The 24,575-nt window shown below is 39.9% G+C and overlaps 1 protein-coding gene and 1 long non-coding RNA gene across 14 annotated transcripts in view; one reads left to right on the top strand and one right to left on the bottom strand.

Annotated features, from left to right (window-relative positions):
* Positions 1–15,707, bottom strand: part of LOC106629244 (uncharacterized) — an 84,390-nt gene extending 68,683 nt beyond the window's left edge. For 2 of the 3 annotated variants that reach the window (XR_001332456.3, XR_012580451.1), the window contains exons 1-3: positions 13,994–15,707; positions 12,634–12,708; positions 2,371–12,122 (exon numbers count right to left, since the gene is read on the bottom strand). This is a non-coding gene — a long non-coding RNA (uncharacterized LOC106629244). The remainder of the gene's footprint in view (positions 1–2,370; positions 12,123–12,633; positions 12,709–13,993) is intronic. The other variant, XR_003379482.2, reaches the window with a different exon arrangement.
* A 153-nt stretch (positions 15,708–15,860) lies between these two features.
* The window catches only part of AADAT (aminoadipate aminotransferase), a 37,412-nt gene continuing 28,697 nt past the window's right edge, over positions 15,861–24,575 (top strand). For 10 of the 11 annotated variants that reach the window (XR_012580450.1, XR_003379481.2, XR_003379480.2 and 7 more), the window contains exons 1-8: positions 15,861–15,992; positions 16,873–16,941; positions 18,595–18,763; positions 19,815–19,947; positions 20,632–20,706; positions 22,034–22,243; positions 22,763–22,828; positions 23,967–24,049. Coding sequence is in view for 2 of the 11 variants with exons in the window: in XM_005483800.4 (XP_005483857.1) it covers positions 16,875–16,941; positions 18,595–18,763; positions 19,815–19,947; positions 20,632–20,706; positions 22,034–22,243; positions 22,763–22,828; positions 23,967–24,049 (803 nt within the window). In the remaining 9 variants the exon portion in view is untranslated. The remainder of the gene's footprint in view (positions 15,993–16,872; positions 16,942–18,594; positions 18,764–19,814; positions 19,948–20,631; positions 20,707–22,033; positions 22,244–22,762; positions 22,829–23,966; positions 24,050–24,575) is intronic. The other variant, XM_074541252.1, reaches the window with a different exon arrangement.

Below are 24,575 nucleotides of genomic sequence, written 5' to 3'. Positions count from 1 at the left end.
TTATGCTTCTTCTGTGATTCTTCATTTCTTCCCCCATCTTGTGACAGACATGAAGCACAGCAAATTGCCACCCTAGAATATGGTGCCACCTAGAATATAAATTCAGACTGGTTTATTTTATATGCTATAGAAAGCACTGTCATGAAGAAGTAGAAACATTTCCACTGTTTTCATGACAATACTACACTTATAACTCAAAAGTGCAAATTCCTATTGACTGCAGCCACCTGTACTATGCCCCATGCATGAACAGGGATGTATTTTTTGGTACTGCATATTACAAATTAGTGTACTTCTCACAGACAAGTGACCAATTCAGATATCTAACACAATGAGACTATGAGCATCTTACCTTCAAAAAAAGTGACAAATTGCTGCTCCGACACAAGATGCATATTCATCCAAGGATATAACAAATTACTCAGAACATATTTTGAGTTAAATGTGTCATCTTAAGCCAGTTCCTATCAATTTTATTTGCATAGGCATTTTAAAACTATGATGCCTGCCTCAAAAAATGGTCGATATGTACATCATGTATTTATCAATGAGCAGAAAACTGAAAAGGAAAGAGGAAAGAAACAGTGTTCATTTAGTGGTGTTTGTAGCAATAAACTTCCATCCATGTGCAACATGATAATGGTAGAGTCACTGGGATTCAAAGAGCAGCAAGAGCACTCAACTGTTCAAAGTCCTTATGTAAAACTTACATCAATGCCATAAACCCTTGGCCACAGTGACTTGCAGCCATCCCCAAGGAACACGATGACAATCACACTGAGCACATCTGTGCACAGAACAGATAATGGGAGAGGGATGAATGGTTTTGCCCTTAGAAGCTGAGAAAAGTCTTCGGGCTTAAGAGGCACAGGTGCACCAGATCAAATATTAATTGAATTTAGGTACTTTGGTCTTTTCAAGGGCCTACACATAGAAATGCTTTCAACTGCAGTGCTCAATTTTTAAGCATCTTGAAACTACAATAAATTACATGAGCCCTGAGGGGGTTTTCTGTTTGTCTCTTAATAACACAGGTGGCAATTACAAATATATAGAGAGGATTAGCAAATCTCCTCACACAGACCAGACCTTTGGAAAAGCAAAATAGATGCCTTTATCCTAAATCCACTTGGGAGTGCAATTCAGACATCTTGCTTTCACATTGCTAAAAAAAATGTGGCCTCCCCCATTGCAGATTCATAATCTTTAATTGTGAATAATGCTTTGAAACAGTTCAAACAAAAAAGTCCATGCAACTCTCTTCATTTGCAGTGCAGGTGGTCTAGCTACTCAACTGCTACAAAAGTACAGTTTAGGGGATTTTTCTTACCCACCAATTGCTATAAAATGCAAAATTCTTCTGTTGATGCAGTTTCAGTTTAGAAGGAAATAATAGCTTCTACAAGACTAAACCTAGAAATACATACCCCAGACCTATTGATAAAGGCAAAAAGCTGAATTCCAGTTCCTGCTTCAGTGCATGCTTGGGTTTCACTTGGATCTGTATAACCCTCCATTCATAAACAGTAAGAGACATACAGTCTGTGCACAACAAATTAGACTATTTAGAGAGGAGCAGATTCAAACTGGAAAAAAAAAAAACTCCAAAGCACCCCAAATCACAAACCATCTGTAACTTCACAATTAGGAACTTGCACTGACCGAGGGAATGAGATTCTGTTCCCCCCATATTCCAGAAAGCAGTCAAAGCACTGCTTGCCAAGCAGCTAGACAGAGAGAAGAATGGGTTCTGAACTACAGCAAAAACACCCTGCCACAACCTGGAGCTAAGCAACCCCACAAGGCAAGCATCCTAACGAGTACCAAGGACAGAAATACAGCTGCTAGTCATTTAGTCAGAAGTTTGTACACCAGCACCCCATACTCACAAGCAGAACCCGCCCCACACATTATACAGGATACCTGCGTGTCCAGTTTGAGATAGTGAATTCCAGAAGGAAGCAAGAATTTTAAAATTATGTTACTAAAACTTTACTATGATAAGGGCTGTGACAAATCAATCCTCTCATCAGGTTGAATGAAGTTTTTCTTTTTTTTTTTCCAATATTTTAGAAATGCCCAAATATTACCAAGTAGCCAAGAACAAGCCTTATGGTATTTTTTTCCTCAAAGGACTGAGTAAAAGCAGAAAAGATACCACTTTTTTTATCAATAGTCAAATGCCTGGTGCTTAGAATGCTTGGACTGCATATCCTACAGTACCTATAACAAGTGAAGTCATGCATTTGGCAGGGGGAAAGAAAAAAAACAGCATTTGATAGAAATGGCAATGTTTAATACGATTGGTTTAATGGATGTACTTGTAAATAAGTTCCATCACCCAAGAATCACAAATAAGGTGCATCTTACCATCTCTGGGTCCAAGTCAGGAAGACCTGGTTTTAAACTAACCATCGAGATACAAGAAAATATATTACTTCATCTGAAATCAGATAAAACCAGATTTTTCTAGTCAAGTCACTGCATTAATCTTCTGTAAAACATCAAGAGCTTTTCTCTCACTGTGAACAAGCCATTGTTTTGACAACCTTTTTTAGACATGCTGAGAAGCATTTTTTTAAATAGCAAGGACATTTTAATTGTGGATGACATGAATCAACTGTGTGAAAGAACAGCTGCATCTTCAGATGACACAAAGAAAAGCGTGATCTGGATGCAAAGGAGGGTAAAACGGTCTTTTATTGTACACTTGCCATTTTTCTGCAAGTTCTACTTCAGAAATTTTACAAAAAGTTTTATCAAAGGAAAAAAGGTGCTAGGGACAACACTATTTTATGTGCATCTAGAGCCTCTGTTAATCTGGTTCAAAGATTGTCTAAAAAAAAATTAGTTGTTTTCTGTTCACCAAAGTACACTGCTTCCGTGAACCTGGGGATGAGAGAGCTCAGTGTTAAATTATTCTGATCTCATGAGTCTAAAAACTGAGCCTTCTCATTTTATGTTTCATAATTGGAAGAAAAACACTGAAGTACAAAACAACTATGAAACCCTGCCTCTGCAGCTTCGGCATATTTTAATTATTATTTTAATTATTTTTATAGGATTATTAGCTGTCTTACAGAAAAGGTCTCAAATGCAGGTGGAGGCCTCGAGAACTTTGAAATTGACAGAGCATACCTTGAACACAAGGACTGACATCCGTCCTCTGGCATGCTGCCATCAATAGCATTCACTGCTTGGTACTTCAGATACCACAAATAATGCAAAACAAGAAGGCAATGTATGCACTCCAACCAATATTTGGTGCTGGGTATGCTGTTGTTCTGGCCACTGCAGACACCATTCTCTCCTAGACAAATTGACATATGGCCACCATTTCCCATCTTTCACAAGTTACTAAGACACAGGAAAGGATTAAAAGATCTTTAAAAGTTATTCTTGAATGTACTACAGTTTATCAAACAGTGAGAGCACTTCAAACCTGAAAACTCAGCACTTCCAGTTCAATCTAGGCTGGGAGTTGACCACGGTAAAGCCAACCGTTATCTGGTGAAAGAAAGCAATATAAACCAATTCAGGGGTATGAAAAAAAAGTTACTCTAAGCTTTTTAAAATTTAAACTACCAGATAAATTTCCCAGAAGCTTCAACAGAGGGAAAACCCTACAGAAAATTCCAAGACTTCCAAGAAGTGGTTTTTGGTGACTTTTCCTAGGCAAAGACATTGTTATGAAGTTAGCACATAAGGTAGATAAACGGCAAAATAGGCCAATGACATATTTTTGAGGAGAAAAGTATAAAACATCTCCAGAGTGAAAGGAGAAGAATCTGCAAAATCATTCATAAACAATAATTCCATGAAGATGATGGCATTTATCCTCTTATTTTGGAAATTTTCAAAATACTCTTATATGTGACTCAAATATCAAACTCTTTCATGTAATATTGGATTCACCACACAGGAACAGACATTAAGTAAGCCAGTATTTTAACAGTTTTATCAAAACCTTACTACCAGTTCTGCAGGCACTCATAAAACCATGATTATAACCTAAACAGAGAAATCAATTGACAATCAGGCAAAGACAACCTTCCCTATGGAAAGCAGAGACTAACACAGCCCATAGAATATATACAACCATAGCTGGGTCATCTTCTAGGGATACTGAAAATTAGAGAAATAAAATAAGCAACTGACAGAGCAATAGCAGAAAATCACTTTCTGTACTGTTGTGCAAGTCTTGTTTAAAATGTTCAAAATACTATCAGTTTCTAAATTAATTCTGCCTGGCACAAGTGATCCATAATCAGTCTACAAGTAATTCTCAAACTGAGAAAAAAATACCATTCCCACAATCTGTGTGCATACTATTTAACAACCAAAAACCCTCATGAGCTATCAAGATCAAAATTTTAAAACAGCTTCTTCCAATAACAACTGATATTTTTACTTGGAATTTAGCTCCCAGTGCAATTCTCAGCACCCTTTTCCTGCTATGCACTCATATGGAAAATAGAGATAGGCAAAAGACTTGAATTTACACTTTCTGCAATTTATTTTCACGGGATGAAAATACTGTGGATACAAATTACAGGGAGAAAATTACTAGATTAGACCTCAGATCTCTGAATATTTAGCACCATAACATTCTCTGCTTTGAAACTATTATTTGCAGGCTGGGGAAAGAAGTTTCTGCCTTAAACTGTGAGAAAATTCCCCTAAGGAAGGGCAATTTTGTCTAAAAACTGCTTCCACCAAAGCTAGTCCTATCAATTCCTTAAAGCAGGGGTGAAAATCCTATTAGTTGGCTTATGCTTTTCAGAGCTTCAAAAGGTATCCTTTGAAGCTGAAAAAAACTTCTGAAGTGACCAGTTATGCAAAAAAACTTTTTAAATGACAGGTTATTATGGAATGCTGCATTCTTCCAGATATTCTGTAAATAGGGAAATGATCAAAGATGCACAGGGATCTCAAAAAATTGCCAGCAAAGTTAAGGCTTTGCCCACTTCTGCTTCAATACAGCAGCTTTTGCTAAGTAAGCAGGAGCATTCAGCTGGACAGCTTCCCTCTGAACCAACCCACACTTCACAGCACATTTTCAGGTTTTAAAATCTCTCATTAAGTCCCCACCAACTTTAATACCCCATAGATTTCAAGACCTTTCTGCAAGATTCACTTAATTTCCAGTCCTAGAATTATAAAGTATGCTCACTGCTCCTGCTAGAGACAAAGAATAATTAGAACTGGTCAGGCTTTCAGTTTGTCGCAGTGACATTCAGCCATATCTGTAAATTTCATGGTGAAGCATACTGAAATACTATGTAACCAAGTCTCTCCCGTTATCTACTAAGAGGAAACCCAAAATATACCAAAATCTGTGGCCATCTAATACTAAATGAAATAAACAGCCCCCAAAACAAGAAGGGACATTTGGGAGGTTAGAATGGGGGATTTTAAAATTATAAGTTTCACATGAATCAAGGTCATAATTTTGATGCATCTTTACCCAAATCAAAGACTTCATTTGACACAATACCAATAGATTAAGAGGAAGATTACCAAAATGATGTCTTAATTAGGTGATTCACAAAACTGTCAGAAAACTCCAGCAACACCTAAATAAGTAGAAAGTCAGGGTTTAGGAGGTATTATCACAAACAGATCGATATACGGTAACATTTATATTTTGAAGCTGCTATAAATTTTCATTTTGAGTGAAAAAAATATTGGAAGTCATTTGACAATGGAATTCCTTTAATAAACAAATGTAGAAGTATCTCACACATTATATTATTCACACCTCCAGCACTCCAATTTTTTCTCCACAATCCAGATGTCTAAATGAAAATGTTTACAGTTCCTCACCTATAATTCTGCTTCCACTCTTACAGGCTCACAGCCTGGTTATATGCAGTATTTATCACACCCCTCTACCCTCAACAAAGTAAAGCTCAGCTACCAAGCTCTCTCAAGAGTATTTCATCACCTCTAGATGCTGCAGTGCCATAACATTCACATCACAGAAGTCAGAACTGCCAAGGGGATGAAAAACTGGGGAAGGCTTGATCCATGCTGTAGGAAACCCTCGAAGCATATGAAACACACCACAGCCCTGGAAGCCTCAGGAGCTGCACCACTGTCCACCAAAACAACAGAGATTAAAAAGTCTGATATTTTACCAAACTTGGCAAGTCTAAGGGCCAACAGCAAATATCCAGCACAGCACTTCAACAGTCTTCCAAAAAAAGGCAGAAATGAGAAACATACTTTGTCCTTGGAATCATTGGGGGTTTGCAGCATGAAGTAAAGAAAGCTCCTTCAGTCTGGCAGTTTAGTTTTCTAGTAACTTGAAAAACAATCATAAATCCCTGAGACCTGTAGATAATACACTATACCATGGAACACGATAGATGTCAACAATAGATGGGCTAAATGTCAAGAAGACTCAGTAAGGTGATTAGTTTTCTAAATAATACCTTTATCTATGTCTATCATCCCTAGCTCTCTGTCTGTGGTAGGTGTAGAGCAGTTGACCACCTGTTGAAGTTAACATGCTTGTCTTATGCCTAACACAAATCCAGTTTTCTAAAATATTACTGTAAGTTTCAGCCTGGAGTACCTGCACAGGAACTGTCTGGCTTTCCCGAAAGCAAAATTACTTTCATTTAGATCCTACTTCCAGCTACTTCAGGGAAGCATAGAGCATGCATCAATCTTTCCAAACACCTGCTTGTCTCACCTGTGTTATAATCATACCCAAAAATTCCTGGGCGCTAGGGAAACAAAGAATTTGCCTAAGTGTCACCGCATATGCCACACTATACATCACAGTTGAGATGGCCATGATATACAGATCATCATCAGACAATTTCAGAAAGCTTCAACCCATACAGGGTAACACCATACCTCATCAGAAGGCTTCTGGCACATGCCCATACGGAGCAGCATCATTCCAATCCAAAAGGCTGTGTCTGCCCTTCTTGTTCTTTAGCCCAACCTTTTATACCCTCTCATTGATGCACTGCACCTGTGTGTCCCTGTGGTGGTTGGTCAGTGCCCTGGGCACGCCATGGCTCATTGCTGTCAGTGCTGCTCACCTGCTGCTCACAGCTGCACCCACTGGGGATGAGGCTTGGCCACAGCTCCACCCCAATGACCATAAACTGTGTGACTACACCTAAATTCATATGAAAAATTAGAATTTTGATTCCAAATTTGTAGAATCCCAAGGACACTCTCACAAACACAGCTCCTCATTCACAGGCAATATTGGTCTACAAGATCTATCTAATAAGCATTGGCAACAGATTATCTCCTCTGTCTTTCTCCCCAGTTCCATGATAAAGACATAGCATTAGCCAGAATTACTCTAAAATATGGTGTGGTTGTATAAACAGTTACCTCAATGCCTCAGTGGAATTAAGGAAATTCAGGCATTTTCTATAGATGAAGATTAACTGTTTTATTATGTCTTCTATTGAATTTGCTTTATAAATGTTCTTGTTTTCTAGATTTAATTCCATCACTCCACAGTTCATCTTACTTGTACCAATTTCTGCCTCAGTTTTAGTAATTAATCGGACTAATTTATGTAACTTAATTCCTGAAAAGTTAACTTCTGCAATTTAATTGCTGACAGCTTTAGAAAAAAGCACTTTCTAAACCCACTTTAAAAACAGTGATTTATAGCACGAATGCAATATAAACAAAAGACAAAATAAAAGCAACTGCAGAGCTAAGAGCTTTTGGTGAACGCTAAAAGGCCTTTAAAATGCTGTTCATAATCTATATGATACAGTCAATTTTATCATTCTTTCTGTGAATGCAACTGCCTCCCCTGAATGTGCTGACAGAGAGGTACAAGTCTGCAGATTGTTGGTGCTTGCAGAACTGTTTATCATTTTTATAGTTAGTAGGGTATAAAAAAATGCAGAAAACAAGTGTGATTTACAAACTGAGATCATAAGAATGAATTTGGCTGAGTCTGTTTGACGATTTTGAACTATGGCCCAGATAAGCCACAAGGAAAAAGGATGAGGAACTTGTCTGGGACACAAACACTGAAGTACAAAATATGTTAAATAATGATAGCACAATCAAGACTCACATGATACATAAATAAAGCTATTTTACAAAGTGAAAGTGAGGAGTTCAACATCAGAAGAAACTGGATGTACTATTTAAAAACAATATAAAAATATCTCTCCTAGAACTTTTATTATTTGATGATAAATCAATATAACCTTATCCAATCATAATCTGTCATTTTTAAAGGATGACTTTCCAAGATTACCAGATCTGTAGAACTGTAGATTTTGCTTTCATCTGTCTTGTTATTCCAACAGATAGTACATCATTCTGATTGTCCTAAGAAAGTTACACAGCATTAGACACAGCAGCAGCAAAACACTTTGTCACTGCCTTAGTAAGAGTTTAGTTAAAAAAAATAAAAACAAAAAAAAAATGACATTTTGCACAAAGCCTCATGTAGACAAAAAAATATACCCTGGTTATGACCCAAATATCTTGGTTAAGCATCTTGTCTGAAAAGAGAGGAGCAATCTGGTTTGCTTTAACTAAGAAGCTGTTCCATGTAATATGAAAGAAAATTACACAAAAGAAACAAAAATGAGACCATTTCACAGAATCAGTCACAGAGCTGTAGGTACAAGCACAACAGAGAAATGAGGGTCTGAGCAATAAAGAAGAAAAAGAAGTAAAAATTGAGATGATGTCCAAAGATCCTGCAGCTCTTCAGCATTTAGGCAGATATTCATATACTTCATGAGGAAGGATCACCTTGACCACCTGCACGGAAAGAAGCCCAGGAATCTGCACAACAATGCATATTTTTCACTCTTGGAATTGCAGGGCTCAGCATTTGTTTAAATAAGGATTAGAGAGTAGAAAAAGGTGCCATAATTAAAACAGACTTTACTTCAACCTGAATTAACAAATGAGCATTATCAGAACAAGACCACATTTAGAAAATTAATTAGGAAAGAGGAGCCATACGTAGAAATTGTCAAGAAGAGAAACTCAGGCTTTAAACATGTTCTAAGAATATTCTCACTTGAGAGAAAAGGAAGAAAAAAACCCAGAGATGATGTGGAAAAAGTATCCCTGGAGTACCCCATGAATGAACAGCACTCACCCTCTCAGTTCTCCCCATTCTTGCCTAGTCAGGGATTTTTCTTTCAAGTATACCAAAGAACATTTATCATTTTCTAGAGATTAACTTCTTGTCAACATTACAGGGACTCTTTACATTAAAGGACAGACTGCAGTTTCTGGAGCTTCTGATCTATCTAAGGTTTGAATTTCAAAAGCATTGGCCCACAATGAGGGAAGTATGATATCCCCAATACTGTAACACAGCATGTCAAAACAAACATACCAGAACTATGGAAAAGCCTCTAAGAAAGTTAGGCAGGAGATGGATTTGGCCCATTTAATAAGTCTCTACAAATAAGAAATATGCTTTTCCAGCAAGTTTTCCAAAAATTTTAAAGAGTTCTAGTTACATGCAAAAATTATGAAGCATATCACGCTAAATCTGCATATAATGGGACACATAACACAGGAGAAAATTGTCATTCTCCAAAGCCAAAGGCTACGTCGGGCAATCTCCCCAGACTCCCTGACAATTCAGAGTGACAGAAGCACCCTCAGGCTGCTTTAGGAATTCTGTATCATCTCTGGAGCCATGTAATGACTGAAGGCAGACAGGTACTGTAAGACTGATTGATATGAGGGTCTTGCTTATCCACACCCCCTCTGTTAACACATGTAGACGTCTGTTCTCAGAAGTGATAATTTTCCTTTTACTACAGATTTGATTTGAACATGAAGAAACATATCTCCTAAGGACAAAACTTAATGGAACAGAAGCATAATTCTATTGTCCCTGCTGAATGTAAAATTTGGGTTGCAGTAGGATACAGAAAAATAGTCTGAATTATGTTTTATGTTTATAAAGCAAGGCTCAGAAATTAAAATTTAATAGATACATTCCCAACTTACCCTCATGACAAAAGGCCAAATTTTAATCAAGAATTAACAACAAAAATGTATCTTCATCAGTTTGAAGGCAACGAGATACAAACCTAGCAAATTATTTCATGTTGAACAGACAAACTTCAAAATACAGAAAGAAGCAGCACATCTCTAGGACCAGTTGTCACCATGCCTGAGAAGCACATTTTCTCCAGGCAATGAAAAGAATGAAGCAAAAACTCCACTTTTTTATCATCTCATTTTGCCTTTAGGATCATTCCTTTTTCCATGCCACACTTGCACCAGACTAACGTGTGACCTTGCTAGGAACAGAGGAACATGCAAGGCCAGGAGAGAAAAACACTCTTTGCCTTCACTAAATGAAAATGGATAACAAAGGTTGAGCCCCAGGAATAACATAAATCACAAATAATAGTGAGTACCTGCTTCCTGGGAGATTTACACAATAGAGACCACACACCAGCAACTGTTTGCCAGTAATATAAATTCAAATTGACAAGACTGAGGTATTATGGAACAGCATTTATCTCAAGATTGTCAGGAGAAGTCATTTCATTTCTTATGATTCATTTCATTTAGTTAGTGTATTAACTGGATACGTTATTGATCTTTGCTCCATCCAATTTCAGCTTCTATAGCATGGACAAAGTGATCCCAAAAATATCAGTCCTCTTTTCTTTTCTCTTTTTTCTTTTTGAAGCACAGGAATGTCTGATGAATATCTAAGGCAAACATCTCACTGTATTAGACATCTTATCAAAGGAACACATTCTGGAACAAGCAACTGCTTTTGAGGAATACATTAGTGTGAAAGTCAATTTTTCTGTAGTACTTCTTAGAACATCTAGAAAAGTGTTGTTCTAGATACTGTGCTCTCCTCTTTGCTTGATTGGATAAAAAGGCAATGATGAAGCAATGATGACAGTGTTTGTACAATCAAAAAAAAAACAAAACAAGAAAGGAGAATAAAAAATGTTGTCAATCAGAGTAAGACTGCTATATGTCTGGGTGCCACCACCCTTCAGACAGAGAGGGCTGCTTTAAATATATACAAGCCACAGCTGTCACTCTGCAGAACTACACATCTTCCACTCTAAGACAGTATCATTTGACAGCTGCTACAAATATTATGAATATCATGGATGTCCTGTTATTCTCATCTGACAGTCTCTGAAGCATAAGGAGCTAGCTATTATGAAAAAAAAAAAAAAGAGAAAAGGGTATGTGTGTGTGTAATAACAAAACAGCAGCAGAAAGCACATTAGGATGTCTTCCTAATGCTGAGATGGTCAGCAAGCATACAGGTGAGACTAGGATGCTGAGATGGTTAGCAAGCATACAGGTGAGACTAGGATGCTGTTTAATTTTATTTGGAAAGGCAGCAGGATTTGTAACTTTGAGAATCAATCTTCACTCTTCCCTAAGCCCTCTTGCATTTAAGGAATGAATCGAGTTTTAAAACTCTGGAAAAAGATAGAGAGTTTTACTATGCAGTTGCCTTAGAGTGGGAGAGGAACAAATGGCAGTATTCTAATTTTGCAGCAGCTCTGATTAGGTCCAGCAAGATCAGGGTCCCACTGAAAAAGGCTCAACACAAAGGAAGAATAGAAATGTTACTTTCCCAAGAGGTTACAGTAAAGACAGACAGAAGTCAGGGAATCACTCAAGTAATCTGCAAAAGAAATACTAACTTCACTTCTCTCCCACTAAAAGCCTGCAGAGCCACAGCCAACACACTCCTAGCAGTTTTAGCTTCCCACAGGTAAACCAGATATTTCTGATCTCTGCAATAATTGCGTCAGTGGATCTCCACATCCTAGAATCAAACTGTTCTGTACTGCTGAGATCGTCCTGATCTCATTGACCGCTGCACAGCAGCAATGGCTTGCTGCACACAGGGTGCTCTGCAAACATAAAGGTGCTGCCAAAGTCAGCATTTTTCCTGGGGAAGGCAGCCCTCGGAAGAAACAATTTGCTTCTAATGTTTAAAATGGCTGATCTCACACTTCTCCATTTTCCGGTCTTATGCGATTTTCTCATGGGCAGCCATTCCAATTCGTCAGGACAAAATTCCCACCGTCACATCGTAGTCTATTTTGACAGCGCCGCTTGCCAGTTCTGTCGTCCCCAAGCCGCAAGAAGCACTGCGGGCAGAGATTTAAGGCGCTCAGTGAAAGGCGGGCACCGAGCTGTTCAGGCGGGACGCTCGGTCAGTCGCAGGTACAAACCACAGCCGAGCGAAAGGCGCCCGTGGGGTTTGAGCTGAGCATCCGCTCCACTCGCGGTGCGCACGCGCCCCCGTGCGGCCGCCCAGCGCCGGTGCGGCCCGGGCCCGGCACGGACCCGCCGGGATCGCCGGCAGGGAGCGCCTCGGGAGCGGCCCTGCAGGCAGCGCGGCTCTGCCACACACCCGCGTGTAACCGCGCCAAAGGATCGCTTCAACGGGGCGGTACAGAACACACGCTGTGAAACTAACAAATGTATAGCGTCCCGGGCTAGAGAGCAGCGCCTTGGAGAGATTCACACTTTGTCGATACAGTTGCAAAAACAGCAACTCTGTTAAATTTTGTGTTTACTGTCTCAATCCTTTGTCCTCCTCTGAAAAGAAATACTCCGAAGTCCTAAGGGGGGAAGAAAACAGCAAACAATACTTACCTAATCTCCCTGTTCTTCTTAAATCAAGTTGCTTTCGGCTTTTTTGTCCTGCTTGTTGTTTGCGCTTTTTAACACCTAAGTGGACATAGCACAAAGCAAGTTCAGAAGAGGTAGTACAGTTACAGACGACAGGAGACACTAACAACAACCATATGCAGACCTTGCCGATGCTTTGTGAATTATGCAAGACTTGCATTAAATCATTATTGTTCTAAATGTGCACGTAATAAAGACAGCAAAGACAGGACTTCTTACACAGTAGTATGACAGAGCACTCAACTTGTGGTTGCTAAGGAATATAAACAGCGATGCAGAGAACTGCCAGATTAATCCAGCTGGGATAGGTATCCAAACAATTGTATACTAATTTATTTTTTAAATTTGTTTCAATAGGATGACACCATAATTGGCTAAGAGACCAGACAAAGCCCACAAAAATCCATAGAAAATGGAAAACCTGCCTTTGACTTCTCTGGGTTTTGGTCTGTGTCACAAACTGCAACACTGACAGCCAGGAAATGAAAAAACAGATTTACACAGAAGGCAGTTCAAATTCAATCAGTCTTTCACAGCCAGAACCCCACAGAAATTCAATATCTCTCAATTTGCTATTTCACATTTATAGGCAATTACCTATTTCACATCTTTTACTTTTTTGTTTGTACATCACACAATTAGAAGGCAATTACCTAAAATATAAATTTTTCAGATCATTAAAGCTGTTAATAAAATTTGATTTTCAGTGTAAGAGCATTCACACACCAACAAAGAAAACAATTCTTCCTGACTGCATCCCAAACTTGACAGGAACTCCATTTCTATTTCAACGTACTTCATCTAATTATGAAGCCTTTCAGCAGATCCAAATACTGGATAAAGTCACCCAAATTAAAGAAGCAGGGAGAAGAAAAGGGTAACTTGTTAAGGCTCCTCATCTTTTTTGTAGAGACATTTTGCTCTCATACCTCAGCTTTGCCTTCAGCAAGTTTTGGAAGGTTCCAATTAAAACATGCTTTGAGCACTGGGCACCATAAGGCCTGGTGATTTCCTGAATTAAATCTAAAAATGCATTGGAGCCTAGAAATGCTCCAACACTCATCCCATCCTGTTGCCTAGATTTTTTAAGGTTTTCTAAACTTTTTGATGTTTACTGTCTGATTCTTGTAACCAACTTTCTTACACACTTTATGTAAATAACTTCTTGTTATTGCTTTGTATTCTTTTATGGAAGAGGAGAAATTTGATGGACTGTTAGTTTATTCAGTGTTACTGGAGAGGTGGCACTTTCACCCTCCAATTCACTGTCACTTTTAGAAATCTATAAATGTTGGAGTCAGAAAAATAAAGGTCCCTTTTTTACCTTGGAAAGAACAGCAAGTCCACGTCATGTTGTTTCACATCTTGTAGTGACACTATCCAGTGTTCTCACTCTCCTGTCTCCAAGCTAAGTAGAGAGACCTATATGTTGCAAAGCCCTGCTGATTTTGCACGGGTTTATTTCAGACTACTTTACACCTAGACCCCTTTCTAGTTTTGTTCCCTCAGGAGCAAGGGCCATGGCAAGCCCAGAGTGCTGGAGTCCAAAGCCATGACTGGAAAATGACACCGTGTCTCTGCACCTTTCTAAGCAGCAGCAGCTACACCACCAGCACACACACGTGTTGCACAAGCAGCAGCATGTGACACCCAGCAAGGACAGACATGACACACCACCCTCCTGCTTTCCTTGCACTGACCCTACTCACCTGTAGGGGGAAAAAAATTACCTACAGATGTCACACCTCAAACTTTGCTTCCTTTTATGAGCAAAACCTTTAGTGGAAACATCATAAAGTTGATTAAAGTGTGACCATTACCATTACGAAGGAGGTGATTCTGCCCCTCTACTCCACTGTTACAAGACTTCCCATCCAAAGTGCTGCCAGCACTTGGCAGAAATTATGTTGGAGCAAGGGCACAGGAGGGTCATGAAGGCTGGAGCACCCCTTCTATAAAGACAGTCTGAAAGAATTGGGATTGTTCAAATGAAGACTCCAAGGATGCCTTCCAGCACCTTCCAGTACCCAAAGGGGGCTACAAGAATGCTGGAGAGGGACGTTTTACACCTGCCAATGTGGGGCATCCCAATGGTGGGAATGGCTTCAAATTGAGAAAGAGTGGGTTTAGACTAGATAATAGGGAGAAATTCTTAACTGTGAAGGTAATGAAACACTACCACAGGTTTCCCAGAGAAGCTATGAATGCTCCACCAGGAAAGTGTTCAAGGCCAAGTTGGATGGAACTCTGAGCAACTTAGGGGAAATTGTCTTTGCCCGTGGCAGGGGTGTTAAAAATAGGTTAGAAAGGCAATTACCTAAATTTAGGTAATTGCCTTCTAACAATTAGAAACTGTTGTAAAATAGCTGATAATCGTTAAGCATGTACTGTTAGTTTGGTTGTTATATTGTAAAAGGGGTTAAAAGGGTAATTATAAGAAATACGGTATGCAACATACCATAATACACCTAAGTGAAGTGCAGCACTCCCCAGGCAAAATGAGCCAACCTGGACAAAACTCTAAAGGGCCAACCAACCGCCTAAAACCTTCTCGCAAATGAAGCATCCAAAAAGAAACCAATCCAAAGGGACAAAAAACAGGTTAAAAAGGGGCATCCGACCCAGGGAAGCCGTGCTGCTCCACCTGGAACACCGGGGACCTCGCTGCTGAAGACCCAGCGCCGGCGCTGCAGCATCCAGCGACCGCCCCGGCTCGGCCCGCAAGCCCCTTGCTTTAGGCCGTTCTTTTTCTTATAATAAATGCTGAGATCGCTTTTAGTACCAGGAGTCTGGTCCCGTTTTTAACAGAGGGGGGCTGGAACTAGATCATCTTAAAGGTCCCTTCTAAGCCAAACCATTCTGTGATTCTCCTCCGTTTCCCTCACTGCCAGCTCCTGCTTCGCCCCGCCGCTGCGGGCCGGGTCCTGGCCGCACCCGGGGCTGCCCAGTCCCCGCCAGTGCCCCCTGCCCGCTGCCCCCGCCTCTCCCCGCACTATCGGGCTCCTGCCCTCGCTTCGCTGGCACTACACAGACGGAGCCGGTGAGGAAGCCGCTCGTTTTAGGGCATTCTCACGGACCGACCGCTTTCGGGCCCGCGCCGCCAATCGCTGCAGCCGGCAGCGCAGGCCAGGGCCCTGTGTCCGCTCAGCGCCCCGCAGCGGGGCCGGCCCGGCGCACGGCCCGTGCCCACAGTGGGGCCAACCCAGCACACGCCCACAGCGGGGCCGGCCCGGCACACGCCCACAGCGGGGCTAATCTGGCCCATGCCCACAGCGGGGCCGCCGCTGCCCCCTGTCCGGCCGCTGGCTCCTTGCCCTCCGCCGGTAGGTGCCCGCGGCCGCCGCCGAACCCTCCACACAGCGAGGCGGCACCGGCCGTGAGCTCGGGATGGCCCCAGGGGTTCGGTGCCCCCTCCGGGGAGCTGGGGGTGGGTGGGCAGCAGGGGTGTCTCGGCATGGCGGCGAAGCGGCGCTCAGCTGTCCCTGAGAGCACAGCCCCAGCCCGCCGTTGTGCACGGGCAGCAGCGCGCCTGTGCCGGGCTGCGGGGGAAGCGGAGTTCGGGAGGCGGTTTTGGGAAACACGAGATGTGTTTGTTCAAAGCGGCCTTACTCGGTAGATCGTTTCTGGTAACTGGCGGCACATGCGTGTTGCTGTGGCTGCTCTTTGCCCTTCCATTTAATTTCCCTGCCTGCTGTCCCTTCACAGGAGATTCCTTCTTGTGGCCTTTCCAGGCCATCGTGCTTCCTGCCGGACTGCAGTTCACTAGATAGCGAACTCTATGGGCACCAGGGAAAAGGAGGAAAACACTCATCAGATGCATTTGAAAGACGTTCTTAATTATCCTTTCCAAAAAAATACCCCACCTCTAACTTGACAAGTGTTGTGACTTATAATGATGGCTTGCAATCCTAAAAGCACTTCAAATGCAGTGCTTAATAGAGCTAAATAAAGCTGGCTTCTCATTAACTAAAAATGAGCTGGTGGTTGTTTAAGATCCATCAAATCTTCAGATTTGTAATTTGCCATTAAAACTCCAGAGCTGACAGTAAAGGGAGGGGAAAGAGGATTTTTCCTGCTCACTGGCATACCACAAATTACCCAGATCAAAAGCATTATTTGTGGGAGATGCACATACTAAAAGCACACTGCAGTTCTTATTCCCTTTTCTAGCTTCATGTCCAACTAATTATTCTTTCTCCATAGATATGAATTACTCTAGGTTCATCACCACTGTGAGTGCAGCAAGAAAAGCATCTCCAATAAGACTGCTGAGTGAGTACATGTCCCTTCCTCCCAGTTTCTCTGATAGTACCATTCTATGTTCTGGTCTGTGCTGGGGTATCATGGCTTAAGACTTCAAAGGTTTGAAAGAAAACCGTGCTGTAAGATGACAAAGCAACTTCACTTTTGTCAAGCAGAGATGCCAAGCAAGTATAAAGAAAAAGAAGGTGAATAGCCTTGAACCATTTCGGAATCCCATCCAGACAGATGAGTTAGAATTATCGCTTTTACAAGTGTCTCCAAAGTCTCTGCTACTGTCTCTGAACGCAGGCTTTTGGCACAGTTTGCAACTGAGTTTATGTTGTATGTCCAGGAACAGGCAACTGCTAGTGACTTGAAATTCAGTCCCTGCAGGTTTCTTTCCACTTCATTTTACTGTATCCTGTTCATGTCTATAAATGCCTCAGCACCCCCACCCACCCAGTATTACTACACTTCCCTTTTCCATATTAATCTGTCTTTAGGCTACAACATTACATTGTCTTCCATGTGACAGATGGAAGAGCTTAACTGCCTGCTTGTTTACTCAGCTGAAACCCACAGAGACCTGACAGAATCCAAGCATGAGACATACATCACTAGTTAAGCCTTCAGGGGTCAATTTCCCCTCTTGGTAAGGGGCTGGCATTTGCTGTTCTGCTTAAAATGCTTCACACAGGTACAGCAAAATCATGTAATTCACTCTAGGCAGCCTCTTTTTCAAGTGGTACATTAATATGCATCATAACAGAAGTATTAAGCAGCGCAGTTCCTGTAGATAGACATACTGAGCCTGCAGTTTTGATGACAAAGTAAATCTCTCTTTACCAGGCCAAAAGTCACAGGCAAAACACAAATTGGTGAAATAACTGATAAGAATTAACTCCTATGTTCAAGTCTGCTAATAAGTACTGGGAAATAAACTCTGTAACAGGCCACTTTTAAGCCAGATCTGGTGTCATCTGTCCTCTCATATCTGATGTAAAACTGTCGAGCCAGCATGAATGCCATATTGGGAATTCTTAGATTTAATGCAATCAAGTGCCCTTGCTGGATTAAGGTCTGGTCTGCACTGCATAGATTGGATCTGAATGATTGTGAAACTGTGACTTAAAAGCAGGAATTAAGATTTTCTTCATAGCAAATTACTTACACAGTACCTCTGCCACTAAAACTGGGCTGCTAGAAACATTTCCATTCCCTTATAGAAAAGCTAAAATCATCTGTCAGTATAGCTGACAGATCAGCTGAAGTGAGACTGAATGAAAAACAGAACAAAAAACAAAACCATTCATTTCAAGTCAGTCTAAACAGAAGATCATTTAGATTTTAAATTCTTGAAGCTCAGAAGACATCAGTCATGACAGTTTTTGTAACAGAGCTGTCCAGATTGTTTCAAAATAAATTACAAGTAGCTTTTTTAACTTAAAATTATTTTTTGTTTTAGTCTGTCCTAGCAGTATCTCCCTCCTTGGGCCCCCAAACACCTATTTAATCCAAGCAGAAAGCTAACTATAAGGAGTTATCCTTTTGAATTCATGATAGTTAAACAAGTAAACTGAAAAATAGAAGATGTTTTCTGGGCCATTATTAGATATTGATTAAAGGAAATGATCACCATTGTAATAATCAAATTGTAACCAAGGTGTTTTCCTTTTACTCTAGCTGAATTGATGCAGAAGTCTCCTCCATCTCTTATCTCTCTGGCTGGAGGGGCACCAAATCCTAATGTCTTTCCATTTAAGAGGGCAACAGTTGACATTGGACATGGAACACCTATTGAGATTGGGGAAGATCTGATGAAGAGAGCTCTCCAGTACTCAGCCTCAGCAGGGTATCTGTCACAGCTGCTTGCACTTCAAGATACCAGAAGCTAAGCATCATAATATCCTTTATTATTGCATTAAGTCACCTGTGTTTTTAAAACCTGCTCATAAAGCCCTTTTTTCAAAAAATAGGTTATTCCCAAAACCCATGGGGGTTTTTTTTCAATTTGCCTCACTATTTACATTTGAGTTCCAGTGGAAAATCTTGCAATGAGTTATGTAAAAAGAAAAAAAAATCGACTTAAAACCCTAATCCTAGTATTTCTCAGGCCAGAGCATTTCCAACTATTTGTGTTTGAAAATCCAGACACCCAAATCAGATTTTATTTAAAAAATACTGCATTACAACACATCGTTTCTATGTTTTGGAGTATTTATTTTCATTTGGCACCATATACTAAAGTCAGCGTGTAGAACTTGTGGTAGTTGAGTGGAGGTATTTATAGAATTGTCATCTTTGGTACAAAAATTGCAAATCATTATATTCCATATCATTATATTGCTTTAGTGCTCATGTAGACTTCTTGGCAGACAGCACTGAGTCAGGTGAGGACAGGTTTGCAAAAAGACTGGGGTACCTACAGAGATACATGGGGCATCAGTTAAAACTTTCCTTAACATTTAAATGAACCAGCCATTTGTGAACATCCTACAAGATCTTAAGATTTTTTTTTTGAAAACGTGTTTTGGAAATCCTTGTAATCTGCAGCAGGTTACAAGCAGCATTAAGAACTTTGGCTCACTGCCAGATTTGAGTACAGAATGATCATTTCTGGGAGTGGGTATTGTTCAGCCTCCACCTTGTTTCATCCTTGGCAAATAATTTCTGCCCAGATTTCACTATGATAATTTGGTGTATGGACCACAGGCAGAAATTATTTCTAAATTATTTCATTTTCTAAATTTGAAAAAGCAGTCATAGCAATTGCATTTAAGTGTATCTGTGTGACAGTTGAAACCAAACTCAGGACTGCATGCTAGATTTGGCAGGGGTTTAGAGGAACAGACTAGCTTTGGCCTATATAAGGTCTGAGATATGCCTTCTTATTCACATTTCAGCATCCCAGAGCTGTTGTCTTGGCTGAAGGATTTCCAGCGGAACTTACACGATCCCCCCACAGCCAATTACAGCCCTGAGCAAGGACAGATGGAAGTGTGTGTCACAACTGGCAGCCAGGAAGGCTTGTGTAAAGTAAGACCAAAAGACTCATATGTTAGAAGCATTTCATTCAGAGAGATGTTTATTCTTCCATCACTTCAGCTATATTCAGCATTAGGTGCTCTCTGTAACTGTGTGCAGGGTACTGTTTCATGTACTCTTTCTCCATAGATATGAAATTACTCTGGGTTTATGCACAAGATAAGGGAAATGCAATAAAATTGGAGTGGCATTCTAGACTATCAGGACTGCATGAAAGTTCAGGTGACCAAAAAGCCTGTGTAGAAGACATGCAATAAGATAACATATCATGTTACTCAAGTAGTGCAATAATAAATGCATAGAGGCTTTACCATAATTCTATTTTAAATGTTGCTTCTAATTTTTACTTCCTAATTTTTGGGGGTTTTTACTTGCTGAAATAATTACCCTTTCCAGTCCACTCTCACTGCTGTTTACTTGTTTCTTTCTATAATTTATACAGTAGAAAGGGTGCTTCAGAGCACTCTCTTTCCATGTCAAGTTGGTAACCGATCTTAATTTGGCTCTAAAACAGATTTTTCATGCATTCATTGTCTTTCTCACAGACAAGATATTGATATGGTTGGGGAATTACTAGTATCTAATTAAGGTTTTTAACCCCACTAAGAAGTCAAAAGTACAAAGCACATGTATAATAACTGACCAATCTTTAAAACAGAATATTTTCTTTTGCAGGTGTTTGAAATGCTCATTAATCCTGGAGACAACATCCTTTTGGATGCACCCACATACTCGGGGACACTAGCAGCTGTAGGTATTCCTTAGCTACAAAACATTGTCAAGGTTACATTTGAACTAAACAGTAGTTTAATGCCTGATCTGCAGTCTTACAAGCACTGTATTTGCCATAAAAACATATCTAAGACTCAAGATTTTAGTGTCCAACTAGTTAAGTTCATAAATATTAATTCATAGAAGGTTTGAAGGAACTACTAAAAGTTCTGTGAAAGCTATTTGAAATTCCTCTTCCAAACACTAGTTTATTCCAGGGCTAGGATCACATATGGGACTGGAAAGAAAGCCATCAGGACCTAGTTTAGTTGAATTAAATTTATAACAAGTGAGTGTGTTAAGATGTCAGCATGTTTACCTGAAGTATTTAATGATCAGAGTATACAAGAGATATAAATAGTGTAATATTGGAATAGGCCTGAAGCAGCCATATATGAATACAAAGATATGAATTAGGGAGAACTGTACAAAAGCAGCAAAGTTTACTTCTGAAAAGTAGTTTAATCAATATAAAATTAAATGCCTCAAAATGCATAAGAGTTTCAAGAAGGGTTAGAATAAATACACCACAAATTCAGTTGTCCCCCCTTGCACCAAAAAAATTTGTTATTGCTTACTGTCCTATATTTGAATATATAGTCTAATCAGCTGTACTTTTTTAGGAATGTATTTTGACAATGCAGCAGTTTGCAGTTTTACTTAAAAATGCAGAGCACTACATGGTACAAATTGAAATTCCACAGAGGAGGGACTGCAAGCTTTTTCATTGGTATTTTACCTATATTTTTTCATGCTGCTGTCAACATGTCACTGCAGTAGCATCATTTCATTCTCCTTTTTATTGCTGAATTTATCTATTTAGAGAACAGATGCCTTGCCCTTTGTCAGGGAAGAGTAGCTTAAAGCTCTGACATTTCCACCAAAGTAGAGTGTATATTGTCAGTAGGAAACAAAGGTGCTGTGACCCTAACTGTCTATGGTGAGAGCAGTTCAGAATCACAAACTCCCTTTCCACTTGAAAAACCAAACCTGATTTCCTAGAAAAGAGCAGCAATTGAACATAGGAGTTACCCATTTCCTCTGAGTTGGTTTACTAGAACAAATAAAGAGTAATATAATAAAGAGTATATAATATGAGTAATATAATAAAAAAAAATGTGGTAAGTGTCACAAGCCTTACAGCAAATTCAGGCAAACTTTTATTGGACTCATGAGCAAATGGAGCTTGAGATGTCTATAAAATCAAAAAGAAAGACTTTGTATTGATGAAATGTTATGGTGACAATGACAAAAGGAAGGCCTTTGAATTACACAATTATGACAGTTTTGTTCTTTCTATCAACAGTTGAGACCCTTGGGTTGTAATATAATTAATATTCCTAGTGACCAACACGGCATTATTCCAAGAGCTTTAAAAGAAATTCTGTCTGCATGGAGCCCAGAGGATGTAAAAAATTGTAGCAATCACCTCCCCAAATTCCTGTACACTATTCCAAATGGATGCAACCCAACTGGCAACTCGCTGACCGCAGAGCGCAAAAAGGAGATTTACCAGGTATGGAACTGTGTTCTTGTGAACCTTGTAGGTGGAAATAGATAAATATCAGTCTTGTTTCAGTTGAAGATATCCTATGTTTGCTATTCAGGCCCATTATTGGTCCAGCAAACAGTCCTCCTAGAACTGCTTCTAGTAGAATCTCTTCCACAGCAGCTCTTCAGAGGCAGACTATGCCTTAGGTAAACTGTTTTTCAATGGTAGCCCACTGGCAGCTGGTACCTTGCCATGGGCTTCTAACAGGACTTACTGCATGTTGCCCGCACGGTTTGAATGCCACATGGAACAGAGTTTCAGTTGCATACAAGGGTCTGTGTACTATACGTACCATGATTACTCTTACAATTTTTTGATATCTAACTTGGGTACTTGAAGGCTTCTTATCATGGGAGCTTCTAGATAATGAATGGCCAATCAATAGAATCATAATATGATGCTGGTTAAAAAAAAATCCACCAGACTGAATTTGCAGCATCTTTAACTCTTATTTCTTTTGTTACTTTTTATTAACTTATTCAGCTTGCAAGAAAATATGATTTTCTCATAATAGAAGATGATCCTTACTACTTTCTTCAATTTGAAAAGGTAATTTTTCTTTCATAATCCTTATAACACCTTATTTTCTGGGGAGAAACTAAGGTTTCACAAGAGAACTAAGGTTTGAGCCCTGAACCTTCCTGCATGCCTCTTCTTCACGTCCTACCAAGGCAGTTGTAGGCCTGACAGTCTGTGCTCCTTTCAGTAATTTTCCCCTTTGTGGTAATTCAAATTCCTCAAGCCTCATACAGGATAGAATTTTTCAGTAATCAGAAAATGACGAAGACTTTGCATTCAGAGCAAAGCAAGTATGTCACTGAAGCAGCACTTTGAAAATTTCACCCTCTTAATGTTCCTTTCTCCCCATCTCTTCTTTCATTCAGCAGAAGACTGCATACTCTGCACCTACTATATCCCTTTGCCTTTTGGAGAATCTGGGAGTTCTCCCAGGTACCACATATAATGGCACTGGATAGGCAGCTTCCCTTCCTGTAAATTTTCTGCAAATTTCATATGTGAATCTGCAGTTCCTCAGTCTTTAAAAGCACCTAACGTCAGAAATCAAAATGGGTCTTAAAAAGCACTAAAACATTGGTAGAATATAAAGGTCAGCATTTTCTCTTTTGAAATATGTTTTTATGGAAGGAGGCAATAAAACTGCCACACTTATTGAATAGTATTGTGAAGCTTTGTAAGAAAATGAAGGGAAAAAGGTGTAAAAACAGAATTCATGATAAATAAAAGGTATGCTGGATTCAGATCTTCACAATTTGGTCCTATCTTCTGATTTCACTTTTTAATATAGCAAAGCAAAATGCTACAAGCCTCCATTTTAGAAATTGCAATACCTCTTTACTCCACAAGAAATCTTGGCAGAAAAATCATTATTTCTCTCTCCTTCTTATGGCATCATACCAATTCTTAAACTGAACACTTGTGTGCTGAACAGTGGGCTAAGCAATCATCAAAAAATAACAAAGCTGATTTCTTGAAGATGTTCACAGAATACTGTAATCACATCTCAGAAAGCTAGGCTAAGCAATCACTTGTTAGCAAGTTACTGAAATGTTTTCCTTGGCACACACATTTGAGAAATTAATTGTGTCTTCCTAGTAAAGAAAATAATTCCATTATAATCCTTACTAGCAAAAATCCTTGAATTTTGTTTTTTATTCTTTATTCCAAGCCATGGGCTCCAACTTTCCTCTCAATGGATGTGGATGGCCGAGTTATCAGGACCGACTCTTTCTCTAAAATTCTCTCATCTGGGTAAGGCCAGCTGCAGACCACTTAGCATTGCCTGTTCACTTAAGATGCAAGGCTTCATATGAAGTGATGAGACATGCCATGGTGTTTTCTCATTTACTAACTATCCACTTCTGGAATGAGCTTCAGAATCAACGGCTTTTTGCACTCTTCTCACTTTTCATGTCATCTCTTGGCAGTCATTTTACTCCAGGTTCTGTTTCTCTTCTGAAGCAGATAGCTAAGCCTCTCCCCCCAGGCAGCCCATTCTTGTAGGCACAATCTAGGCAGAAAGATGCTGGATTCCAGCTCTGTTCCTGGAAATCTTAGGAGCTTTTCGCTCTTTTTTTTTCCATTTCCCTTTTTATCTGTAGCTTAGTATTCCTGCAAACTCCCTGAACTTGTTACACAGAAAAGAAACTATAATTCTTAACAAACTGTTCATAGGGTTGTACTGATATCTAGCTTTCCAGTTCTTTCAGGTTGTTTCCACCTGCCAGAAAAAGAACCAACTTGGCTGTTTTCCATTTCACACAAGTCGATGTATTTG

The sequence above is a fragment of the Zonotrichia albicollis genome, chromosome 5 (assembly GCF_047830755.1).
Source record: "Zonotrichia albicollis isolate bZonAlb1 chromosome 5, bZonAlb1.hap1, whole genome shotgun sequence".
Lineage (NCBI taxonomy): Eukaryota > Metazoa > Chordata > Aves > Passeriformes > Passerellidae > Zonotrichia > Zonotrichia albicollis.
Note: the sequence above shows the minus strand (reverse complement) of the source record. Positions and strands in the feature narration are given on the sequence as shown.